At 44.9% G+C, this 12,915-nt stretch overlaps 1 protein-coding gene across 6 annotated transcripts in view; it reads right to left on the bottom strand.

Annotated features, from left to right (window-relative positions):
- The window catches only part of SEC16A (SEC16 homolog A, endoplasmic reticulum export factor), a 300,868-nt gene that overhangs the window by 267,264 nt on the left and 20,689 nt on the right, over window positions 1–12,915 (bottom strand). For all 6 annotated transcript variants that reach the window (XM_069241597.1, XM_069241599.1, XM_069241601.1 and 3 more), the window contains exons 5-7: window positions 3,124–3,247; window positions 2,245–2,443; window positions 1,296–1,479 (exon numbers count right to left, since the gene is read on the bottom strand). In XM_069241597.1, coding sequence (XP_069097698.1) covers window positions 1,296–1,479; window positions 2,245–2,443; window positions 3,124–3,247 — 507 coding nt within the window. The remainder of the gene's footprint in view (window positions 1–1,295; window positions 1,480–2,244; window positions 2,444–3,123; window positions 3,248–12,915) is intronic.

Raw genomic sequence — 12,915 nt, 5'->3', positions numbered from 1 at the left:
CCATGGCTCGCTCAGTGCAAAAACAAAAGTTGTGTCCTGGGACCAGAGGCTTTCTTACAGCCTCTTCTTCCAGGGTATGAATGCCAATGTTTCTACAGGATCTGTCCACTCTTACCCTGCATGCATAGTACGAAGATCAGGGAATACCACAGACTGATGGTGTCATAAATAGCAAAGAAGTGGACTGGAGGCCTGTAGCTCAAGATGCAGAGCTTATGCTGTTCAGCAGATGAAGGATGGAATGGCATACACTGCTTTAAGATAGAAGGTGCTAGTATAAACTAACCGATCTAATAAAGGAGCACCCCCCCCCCCTCCCCACACACAGAGAAACTGCAGAGCAAACAGACTTGTCACAGTGTGGAACACAATTACATCCTTGTCAAGCCTACAAGAATGTGTGATGAAATGGCTACTTTGCTCTCACACCTGCAGGGCTGTAACCAAAAGTGACTTAACTGAGCTACGGACTCAACTGCACCTGAAGTGTCCTATTTATGAAGGAGAATCCACCACACATTTTCTAAAGAAGTGCATGGGTGGCCTTCAATATTCTGTATCAGTAAACAGTAAATGCCAGTCTCTTGCTTATGCTGTCTAAAGGGAGCCTTTCATTGTACCTTTGCCCCACAGTTTGGATAGATAAAACATGTGCATCTTGTTAATAGAGTTTTAGATCTCTTAAATTTGCTGTTAAAGCATATTCATATTCAGTATGCTTAATCATCCATTCAATAACAGTCTTCACTGACGTGTGTTATTTGCACATCTTATCCTGGAATCAAAGGAAATAGAAGCAACTGGTTACCATTTCATCTGGTTAGAACATAACCAACTATGTCTTGATTTTATATTAAACCCCACGCTTACAGAGTGTGAGGGAAAGGAGACAAAATGCATTTATACCAGAACCACTGCAAGGACAATTGTGCAAAAAAAATTGAGCTTGTGAAAAACACAGATTAAATGACACAGCACTGAGGCAAAGTGGAGACGTTCTTGAAACCTCTCTCAACTGCAAGGCAGCACTTCCAAAAACGACATAGGTTTTTGCTAGCAATGCCCAAGGTAGTCAGTAACTTGTTTGCCAGGTAATGTTAAAAAATTAAATGATAAACAGTTTATTCCACAAAAAGAAAAAACAAAATCAATGCTAAATAAAACCCTTTCTAACAGTCCATACGTGAAACTGCTTTACCACTACCCCTAATTCAGGACCATGCAATGTATCAACTAACTCTTCTTAATAACTACTTCACAGTGTTAGATCGGTTCATATCAATCTCTGTAAATACCTTCTTCTACAGGTTGCCAACCAGTTTCTGGAGGGTAGCCGTACGAATAATCTGCAGCTGATGGTTGATTATCAAAATTGCCAGAGTACAGCCCATAGGCATAGTCAGAGTGCAGTGATGTTGGCTCTGCAGTAGGATCATAGGCATTAGCCGTTAGGTCTGGCTGGCTCCTGTAAACCTGGCTCTGTAAATGCCAAAAAAATGTGTTATACTTTAATCAATCACTTCATGCATAATATTGTAGTCCAGAACTAGACACCATTAAAAGCAGATGTTCGTCTGCACCTTGAGAAGAAAGACGCCCAACTGTAGCACCCACACGTAAATATGAATTACACTGAAGAGTATTGTGTACAGAGGTAGGAGAGATGGTTCCACTTATTTTCACATAGCCCTCCCCTCTCAATGGACACTGTAATCTCTATTCCTTTCACCTATTCTTCAACTACAGATTAGAAAGCATCTTTCCAAAACAAATCTTTTGAACTAAAATAGTTCTCCAACTCTGCTTTACACTGAGGGTTGTTAGAATGGCCATAGTGATGTGAAGAAATTACTAGCCAGATTATTAATTTTGAGAAATAAGTGTCAACAGTAGCGCAGGTTTGTATTACACGACACTTATAAACACTATGTTGATTTATTTTAACTTGAAGACTTCAACTGAGAAAAGAAAATGTTTGAAAAAAAGTTAATCCCCATTTTTTGTGGGTTATTTTGAAACAAGTCTAAAAGTACCTGTAGAATGATCCTTGTTACATCGAATTTGAATTCAAAGCAACATAAAAAAATAAAAAAAATAAAAATAAAAAAAGTCCTTTCAGATTAAGTATGGAGCACAAAAGACTGTCTATTCCCAACTACAAATCAAGGTGGCTAGAAAAGAAAGTAGGGGAAAAAAATCCCTCCTATGTCCACTCCCACCTTAAAGTATTCTATAATAACTTACATGTTGTGACTGAGAGCTGAAGCTACTTCGGCGGCTGTGCACACTCCGGGAGCTGTGAATACTGTGCACCGAATGTTCACTGTGTACACTGCGCCTGTCAAAGTCATCACCATATGCACCCCTAGTTGGCTCTGGTTCATTATCAAAGCTGCGGTCAAAGCGTGGGTCGTACTGCCAAGGATCCTCAGAGCCCCCTGTCCTTTTGAAAGAAGAAATTAAAAAAATTATAAGGGAAACAACACGGCAATTGCACCACGGCAATTCAGAGCACACATTACACCTGAAAACACGTATAGCATTTAAATCATATCAAGACACATGCTTAAATGAAAAAGTGATGAAAGCATACATTTTGTTTTCAAATACTCGACGGTGCAATTCACTCCAAACCCATCTTTTTACTGTGGAAGTTCTTTGCAAATAACACTGCTTAGATTTCCAATTAGCAAACATCAGGCAATTTGCTTGCAGAATGGAGAAGAGAATAACAGATTTCCACAGGCGTCAACAGGTGTCTGATGTCTCTGCTGTCAAGCGCCAATCAGGCTAATTACCAGTCAAGTGCCATTTTAAATCAAAGACTTCAGATCCATTACATTAACTGAAAACATATAAAAGAACAAGCATATTTGTGATCTGCTGCTGAAAAGATTCTGCAGACCACTCGGATGGAGCTCTTATGGTTGAAAGCAGCAAAAATGGTATAGGAACGTTTGAGTAAACATGATCACAGAAAAATAGATTGGTGGTAAAATCCAGCAGAAATACAGTTTTATGCAGGAACTGTGATGTCTTACAAATCAAATTCCGAAAGGGTGGCAGATGAAGCAATTCTGCTGCTTAATACATTTACAGGCACAAGCTTAATCAAGCACCTACCTACTAGAGTATGCATATGCATCACTGCGCTGATATGGATCTTGGTCAGAGCCGTACCAGTATCTTCTGGGGTCTCTGTTTCGCGGGTCATAGGCTGGATGGTACGGATCCCAACGACTAGGATCTGCGAAAAGGACATTGTTAAAGATAACCTCATTCTCACTTTTGACAAATTCAGTAATCCAGTTGAGAAAACAATGTTTTCTTCAGCAAAGGGTGAATGTAGTGATTTAAATATGTAATAATTGAAGGTTTGGTTATATACAACTCACCACATGCACTGAGTTGTTAAATGATGCAAAATAAACAATGACGGAACTGAAAATTAAATTTACCTGGAACCCATCAATAAGACTTTTGTAGAGAGCAAGACCATGAGACCTAGTCATAGTAGGAATGGAGGATAACAGCGCTATGCAGGTACCTACTTTTATGCAACACAAAGCATATAACAAGGCACTTGCAGAAGTAAAGTCCCTCCAATTGTTTTTCTTCTCAACTGGGTTATGGCTATTTTAATCTTACTATGACTAGGACAGAAATAAATTGCTTTAACCGTTTGTAATTTCATAATAGCTGTGTTTGCAGTGACATCTAGTACACAACTGGGAGCTGATGAACAGGGTGCAATGGACAGAAAACACAAACAGACAAGTCATAAGACTGAAGTAGTACCTACAATAAGGAAACCTTTAAAGCAGTTCAAAGTAGATTAAGCCTCAGTATATAATTTTAGGATTCTTCTTTACAAAGCAATATGCTGGACATAATCACTAAATGTACCTGGGGGGGCAGGTGGTGCGGAAGAAGCAATTAACAGCAGTGGTTCAACAGTGGACTTTATGGTCAATGATAACATGTCTAGACCCATCTCTCAACCAGGGTACAGTACAAGTCAAGGAAGTTATGTGAAATTCATAACAATAAGCAGTTTACATGCCAAAGTCAGTATTATGTTGTTGATTACACGTATAGATATTTGTTTACATGTTAAGTAGAACCCCGCAGTAAACCCGCTGGCTTAGTGTGAACTGATGACGGCCGTAAAGTCTTCCCACTTACCTCGCTTCTGCTGCTCCAGTAGGACTACTTTCTCTTTTCCCAGTGGACCTGATGACCGCCCTTAGCTAGAGACCCTGATGCCACGCCTAACTTTGGTTACTCATTTATAGCCTGCAGGCTGTCTCCTTTTCTGCCTGTAGTCCATTTCCCTTCTCTGCCCTTTGCGCGCTGCACTTTCTTTTTATTGTACAGATGTCATGCACGTTTGGTAATGGGGTTTCTTTTACTCTGGGCTAAACTTTTGTAAACGTACCCTATCCCCTTTTCCTTATACAGCTCCACTAACCCTACACCATAGGTATTGGCTGTTCAGGTCCCTTTTAGTACACAGTGGTAGAACATCGTAGGCTGTCAGATTTTTTTTTCTGTTTTGTTTTTTTGCCTGTGTCCGATGTTCTGAACCTTACTCATCTGAGGTCTGGCACTCCTCCACCCCTCTAGCTCTGTGCATAGGTATTTTCCTGCCTAAGGCATAACGATTCTGATCAGAAAGACAAGAAAATCGTTCTCATTGAAAGTTTTTGAGGCTTTAGCTTCAACTTGGACCACACCACCCTTCACTTGTGTCTGGAAACCTCTCAACAAGCGGTATATCCTAACCTTAGACTACAATACAGTAATCTGTGAGCTAGTGAGAGATTAGCAGGAGCATTATTGTGCTTGCATATATACGCAGTGTTGCCAAAAGTTATTCCGAGATGAAATTATTCTTCGGAATGTTAAAAGACTCACGCCAAGCTAGCCATTTCCTTAAGAGACTGGCATTAACAAGCCCAAGAGAAAAAAAGCTCTGAAGTGGCAAATATGCAAAACATAAGAGTGCAAATAAATAAATGCTGCTCATCTGAGTAGTACCATGACTTGCTCCTTTTAAAAAAAAAAAAAAAAAAAAAAAAAAAAAAAAAAAAAAACAATGAACAAAAGTGGTGGAAATCTATGACTATTTCCTCAAGGTTTATTTATTTTTAAATAGGCAATGTAACTGCAAAATGTATTTGCTGCACTACAGTGAAATATTTTCCCCTTATGCTGATGCCATGCTTATTGGTTCTAGAGAATGTCATATTATGAGTAACAGCGAGCAAGGCTCATGACCACTTCCACATCAATAAAGACCTTGTTGTTCACCTCCTTTTGTAAGTGTAATTCTTTGTGTCTTCCATCACACTACAAGCGTGGGGAAGGAAGGAATATGACTGAGAAAGAGTCAAGAGTCATTCGTTAAACTCAGTTGGAAGTCTGTATACTCTCCACTCTCCTCCTCCACCACCACTTTGTGAGTGCTTGGCATGCCCTCCTGTCAGAGGACAGCTCTAGTACGGAACTATTCAAAAATGTAAAGTTTCCACTGCAACAGAGTAAAGAAACAAACAGTAGGAGGTCGGTCTGCATCTTTGTCAAAGACCTACAGCTTGTCACCGAACTGTGAATTGTTCAGCATTCTCAGTCCAACTGCAAGAAAAATAAAAACAACTAACAGGACCTTACCTCAACTACACAGTGGCCCAGTGTTGACTCCTGGCCTGCCGCCGTGCCTATACTTCCAAGATTTCATTTAGACCTTAACCATGAAAATACCACTTTGGACTGCTATTAACAGAGTTGAAAAGCCTGCGTTCCAGATTAGCTACCGCCTCAGTGCAACATCTACTAAAATGTAAAGCAGGCATTCAGTTTTCTAAATATAGAGAAGTTTTGTAAGTCTGTAATGCTAAACACAGATTCAGTGATTGGAGTCGTCATCCAATACCTTAATATCAAATTACAGCTGAGTTTCTCTAAAAGATTATGTTCACTGGTTTTATCAGTTTCCTATTCAACATGTTTCGTGAAACTGGTTCAGGACTTTTATCTCACTTTGTTAATTATCATCCAGCCTTCACAAAAGACTAAAGATTCAGACTAGAGGATTCTAATTATTTGCTTTGCTAAACAGAGTAATCTTGCATGGGGTACAGACGAGCCTGCCATAATTTGACCGCTACGAGGACAAGAACACGCTCCAGCCCAAGGCATTGTCACCTTATGGAACAATTATTTTTATTAATATTGCCAATACTCAGTGAGTACAAAGCATATTCGAGTACAACCCTTAGGGCCGGCCGCATGCAAGTACAGAAAGCGAGTTAAGTCAGACATTTAGAAAACGCCCTTAACCCTGGGGCCGTCAGCTAATGTGAGGCACAGAAGAATAACGCATACAAAGAAAAAAAAGGAAATAACCCACTTCCACCCCCACTCCAAACCCCAGTGCCATGGTATCTAATGTGGCAGTTATAGTGGCGCCATGCAGAATCAGGATAGGTGTTAAGTGCATGGAGTTTTCAGTAGGAGCCGGAGCAGACTCCAGGGACTGGTCGGGAATCAAACACAGGAGTTGCAAGTAAGTAGGGCAATTCCTGGAATTCAAAGAGAGGAGGCGAATGAAGGGAGCCCACAGGTCAGAGCATGTAGCAGTCCAACTCGGCCATCAGGGCCAACCTCTCCATTCCCAAGATAAACCTAAGTTTGTGTAGCCAGGAGGTGTGGTCAGGTAACCTGTCAGTGCCTTGCTGAGAGAGTGACCTGGTGGGCCGTCGCTAAAGCCACAGCCATGTGCCTCCCTCTGACAGAATGCAGAGGATAAATCAGGGGATTTGAGAGGCCTAATATTGTGTATGCAGGGAACCTGGGAATTGAGGTGTCGAAGGCTGTATCAGTGTCTTGCAGGATTTGATCTCAGTACCGAGTGAGCTTCAGGCAGTGCCACATAAGGTGGATTATGGTCCCAGTACCACCACAACCCCACCAGCACTCCTTACAATGTGCTGAATCCCACTGATGTATTCGTAGTGAGTTCAAATAACAATGAGACAAGTTTGGATGTGGTTTCGTTACCAGCCATGTTGTATGTAGTGTGGTGTGCTCTGCAAAAAATATCACCCCACTCCTTAGTGGGGAGGGTTCTGCCTAGCTCATCTGTCCTTTAGTTTGGGTGGATTCACCTCTCTGCCCAGGCAGGCATAGGGCTTAAATATGAGGCAATGAGCAAGATCCATCTCTCAAAGGGAAACAGTGGCCTAATCCCCGGCCCAGACACCCAGTGGCAAAGCTGGAGGTAGTGCACCAGATCTGAGTTTGTCAAGGAGTAGTCGTCTTTGAGTGGGGCAAATGGTATAATCCCCAGAGTCTCGAAAAGACAGCCGATCCGCTTGCATCCTACCTCCCTCCATCTTCGGAATTGTTTGGGCTGCATCTCAGGTGGCAAAGTCTGGGTTAGCCAGTATGGGAGTCACAGGGGAAGGGAAGGGGGGCTGCCTTAACTGCAACTGCATCCCACACCGCAAACATTGTGCGTGTGACTGGTGAAGAATATAAACCCCCACACCCTGTGTTTACAAGGAAGCCAGACTTGCTTTCAAATGTGGGAGCCCACGATGGATTTCTCCATAACAGACCAATGCTTTTCCGACATTGGCCAGTTCCACTTAAGTATGTAATGCAGCTAGGCCGCCCAGTAGTATCGAAGCAACAGAGGTTTCGGGTGGGATATTAAATGCTGATGAAGGCGGGGTTACTTGCTGTCCCAGATGGAACTGTTAATATCGACCTGAAGGCACAGGATCACACCCTGGGGTGGGGTCAGTGGCAAGGTCTGAAACATGAATAGGATGCACTGGAGAAAAGTCATTTTAGCTGCCGCAATCCTGCCCATCCAGGACATGCAGAGACAAGACCATGAGGAAGGGTCAAAAGCTTTCTCTGCGTCAATAGAGAACAAGAGAGCCTCCTTGCTCGTCTGATGCATCTTGCCAGTAAGATGTAGGAGATGCTTGGTATTATCGCCACATTGTCGGGAAGTAATAAATCCAGTTTGGACAAGGTCAACAACAAGGTCAGGATTAGGAGATAAAGGCGGTGCAGGAGTATGCTGGTAAATAGTTTTGCGTCGATTTTAAAAGGGAGCTGGGCCTATAGGTCCTACACAAGGTCGGGTCCTTACCTTGTTTAGGAATCACCGAGATGACAGCGTCTAGCATAGAGTGTGAGCGAACCCATCTCTGCGAAGGAAATGAACAGCTGTGTAAGCAGCAGGCCATGTCTTGACAGAAAATTTAGTAAAATTGCAAGCTGAAGCCGTCTGGCTGGGGTGACTTCATCGGTTTGGATGAGTAATTGCTGAAATCACCTCATCCACTCATATGGGGCCATCCAGCGAAGAGGCTTCTGCCTTGGGCAGGAAGGTAAATGTGGCGGAACAGTGGTGGCTCAAGGGATCGCCTCTGCCGCATAGAGGGCACCATAAAAAGCTTGAAAAGCCAAGGCAATGCCCTCGCAGAACCTGTGTCCTCTGAAGAGGGGGATGCAGATCTTCTTTACTGCCCCTGTGTGAGTCTTGCTACGTAGGCTATGTGCCAGCATGCAACCACATTGGTTGCTCCCCAGATAAAATTCATGCTTAAGACACAGTATCACGTACTCTGCTCTATTCAAGTCCAGGCATTTGAGGAGCATGGCTTTCTGAGGCTTCCTCCAGACTATGTGCTCCGGTGCGCTTACGAATTGCCTTCATTTCAGAGACAGTGACTGCCGCTACTCCCTACAGAGTTATTACCTGCTGCTGACACGGCAATCAGTTCTCCTGACACTACTAGCTTCAAAGCTTCCCAGACAGATGCCAGGGGAGTCTCCCCCATGTCATTGTGCTGGTGGTAGATCAAAATCATCTGTCGGATAGAAGAGGCCGTTGCAGGGGATTGGAGGAGGGACTCCTGCAGCCACCAATCAGAGCTGGGAGGACAAAGGTAGGGTAGGTGAAGTGTTAAGGTTAAGGGGGCATAGCCGGAGAGCAAGTGCAGTGCAATGAATGCGTCCAATATAAGATCTAACATGGTAGGAGTGGTGAAGAAGTAATCAAGACGATAGGTCTTACTATGGGCCGCAGAGTAACATGTGTAATCCCTAGAGGTGGGGTGTAAGTGTTGCTAGACGTCCTGCATGCCGCGCTCGACGAGCTACTGAATACATGTGGCCGAGAAGGCCTCAGCTTGATCCGAGCAATGTCTGGAACGATCCGTTTCAGAATTCATTACCAAAATCATATACCCCCTACCAGGATAGCTGCATTAGGAGACTGGAACACCGGTGCTAGGGAGTTCATGATGAAAGACCCTGTGTGTGATGGGGGAAATAGAGGTTTGCCAAAGTAAAGTGGAAGGAATCTATCTTAAGCCTGATTGCGAGGAGGCATCCCTTGACATCTGCTACTGAGGATAGAATGTCCTCCTTAACGCCCCATGAAAAAAAGATGGCAACCCCACCCTTCTTAGTAAAGCAAAAGTTGACATGGGAACTTTTCAGGAGTGCATCCTATGGACGTATTTAGAAAGTAGAGGAGTCTCCTAGAGGAGACAAACATTGCACCCAGATTGCTCAAGAGGGGAAAGAACGGCCAGACTCCTTGCAGCATTGTTGAGGCCCTGAATATTGAGACTAAGGATTTAAGACCCATAGTGACTACATGGAGTATGCCAGTGTCTGGAAAAAATAAAAAAGACCCCCAGAGTACCCTGAAGGAGTGCCCCACAGAACTGTTGCACACCACAACCATGCACGCCAAAGGTAGACAGAAGGCCAAAGGAAAATCCTGCTAGGATAAGGCATTAGGAAAACCATACCCCTCCCCCCCACACAAACATAGGAAGAACAACATCATCAAAAACTTGCAATAGTCCATCAAATATGGAAACAATAGATAACATGTGGTCCAAGCGGGCAAACCGTCCCAGGAGGTAGCCCCATGAGGGAGAACCATCCCATCTGCAATCAGAAGTCGAAAGAGCTCTCGAGGTCAGTCTCCACCTATTTTGGCCCTTCTGCCGGAAAGGAGTACGGACAAGGCTGAGTGTCCCAGCCTTGAGGATGCATCCAGCTTGTTGATGTACCCAGCCAGTTATTCCAACACAGCGTGGCTCTCGAGGGCCATGGTTTCAGATTCTGGGCGTGGGACTCCCGTGGCGTGGTTGGGCCACCTTCCACACAGCCCTCTCCAGGACGTCTGGCCTGTAGGGCTGGATGAACGACTCTCAAGAGGTGGACTCCACAGTACCCAGCACTTGGCAATCCTCACGAACAGATCAGAGCTGGTAAAGTTTCCCTTCAAAGCAAAAGATAATCCGGAAAGGGTGACCCTAGGAGTATAGAATGCCAGTGTTGCGCAGATGGGAGGTGATAGGGCGAAAATCCCAACACCTCTGGAGTGCTATGGCCGCAAGGTCCAGAAAGAGCACAGGAGTATGACCTCTGAATTGAAGTAGGTGCATGGTGCAGGCCTTGCGTAGGAAAGCCTTTTCCAATTGGAAGCCGTATACATACACCAAGATATCTGCATGGTTGTCCCACTCGATACAGTTGGTCAAGTTTTATCTTTTTTAGGGGAGAATCTGCTAGGATGAACCGAAAGAGAGCTGCGATATATTCCCGCAAGTCCTTTCCTTCGGCATCAGTTGGTATCCCTTGAAAGTGGATATTATTCTGCCGACAGAGATTCTCTATGTCTTCCACATGTGCCTGAAGGTCCAGTTACTGGTCTTGGATAATTTGTTGTTGTAGCCATTCCATCTCTTCACTACGTCCGGTATCTTTGTCCTCCGGCGCGGAGACCCTCTCCCGGACGTCATCCAAGTCACGGCGTATGTCTCCCCCCCACCTTAGTCAGAGGAGAGGTCCTTCCTGACCGCCAGTAGGTCGTCACGAAGGAAGGCAAACAAGGCCTCTAGGAAAGAGTGTGTCACTGGGCTATTTGTGTCATCTGTCTCCGGTGAGTGAGTGGGCCCCCTTCTGGATGGTTTATCTCCTGCCTGACCCCTGGGAGCCGAGTCAGTATTTCCTGCAGGGAGCGGTCTTTTTTGCTCCGGGCTGTGGACAGATTTGTAGCTCCTCCTCCTGAAGGGAGTAGTTGGAGGATGCGGGAAAATCAGCTGTTCTGCTGGTGTGCCCTGCCGCAGTGTGCTGTCCACGGCCATCCCAGCCTCAGGTGCTGCCCAGTTACTGAATGCAAGGGGAGAGAATCAGTCTCCTCAAAGCATTGCCTCCCCCGGCCCCCATTGCTGCTGTAGGCCTGTATCATGGGGCGATATAGCTTGAATTACGACCAGCAGCTCCCAGGGTGTAGTGTCCCTTAATGGTTGGTGTCATAAGTAGTAGTGGGCTGGAGTACCGCTAGTAGAGGCTGCTGTTTACTATGGGACCCAGGTGTAGTCACCGTAAGAGCCTCTCTGCTCCAGGCTTCTCTCCGTAGGAGCAGTTCTCATGGCAGGGAGTGTAATCCTAGTAGGCCGCTCAGTGCGCGGTCCAAGGCCCCAAAGGCCACGGGCACCACCCAAAGCGGACAGGTGTAGTTCGGGCCCTTAACGTGTTGGACTCCGGGCCCACCTGCATCTGGATTCGGCACATGCTTGCCTCCCTACTGGGGCCCAGGCGTGACTGATAGACCAAGTAACTGCTCTGGAGCAAACGCGCCGGGACACCGCCTGGCATTGACCGAAATCAGGGTGACTGGGTGTCACTCACCACCCCCTCAAGGGACACCGCCGAGGTCCCACAGCTGTCTGGCAATCCAAAGCTGTCTCCACACGGTTGCAGGTACACCCACCAGGGACGGGCCTAGCGGCCGCCGGAGCCCCCATCTCCCATATTGTGCCTGTGGGTTCAGCTGCCGGGTAACGCCTTGCTGGTGTCAGAGCTAGATGGGGCCCAACGAAGTCCCCTCGGAGCAGTCCCAGTCCCCCCAGTAAGTGGAGAGGGCTGGGGTGGAGCAGAGACTCCACCAGAAAGGATCCAGGTCATTTATGCTTGGTATTTACAAGGTCACCTTTTGTGACAAAACATGTATAGCTGCTATTCTTTGCCTGTTTTAGAAGCTGTCATTTATCATTTTGCAACTCTCAAGATATTCATAAAGATTCTTGGTATCCACATCCTCTTCACACTGAAAAAAGCAGTACGGTGGCTTCATGGCAAGGGCAACTAATAAGCCCTCCCGTGAGATATCAGATCCAGCGTAAGACAAACGATGCCTAACTAAGCTCTGCACAATCTCATAAATATCTGCTGAATGAGCACTAGATTGGTTGTTCTCTACAATCCATTCACTTCTCATCATCAGTTTGACTGCTGACACCAAAGATTTCCAATTTTACCCAGTTAGGAGTTGCTAAAGTTTTATGACATCCTCTGAAATAGAGTGACCGTAATTACCCCTGTTCCATGAAACTGTTTCCCTCCCAGATGGCTCATATGTCAACTGTTTTGTAAGTGTTTTTTTCTGGATTGCATTATCTTTGATCGCAAAGGTAAAGCCTGCTTTAATTATATATTAACTTGTATATTTTGAGAAATGGCTTCCTGCCCCTGTTTGAGGGATGAGAAGTGTGCATGTTTTAAGCAATGAGAATGTGAAGACTACTGCACTGAATATCTGGAATATTGTGCCAGTTAAAAAACAAATTTCACCACTCAGTGCTCTAAATAAATAGACTTGATAAACCAAGGTTTTTCCTTGCCTAATTTTGCCACCATCCATTCATTCATTCATTCATTGCCATCAAACGAACCAACCAATTTACCTACCTAGCCACCATCGAACGAACCAACCTATCTAACCACCATCCATTCATTGCTATTGAACTAACCAACCTACCTAACAACCATCCACTCATTGCCATCAAACCAACCAACCTACTTAATCAC

Source organism: Pleurodeles waltl, chromosome 6 (assembly GCF_031143425.1).
Source record: "Pleurodeles waltl isolate 20211129_DDA chromosome 6, aPleWal1.hap1.20221129, whole genome shotgun sequence".
In the NCBI taxonomy this organism is placed as follows: Eukaryota; Metazoa; Chordata; class Amphibia; order Caudata; family Salamandridae; genus Pleurodeles; species Pleurodeles waltl.
This window is presented reverse-complemented; position numbering and strand designations above follow the sequence as displayed.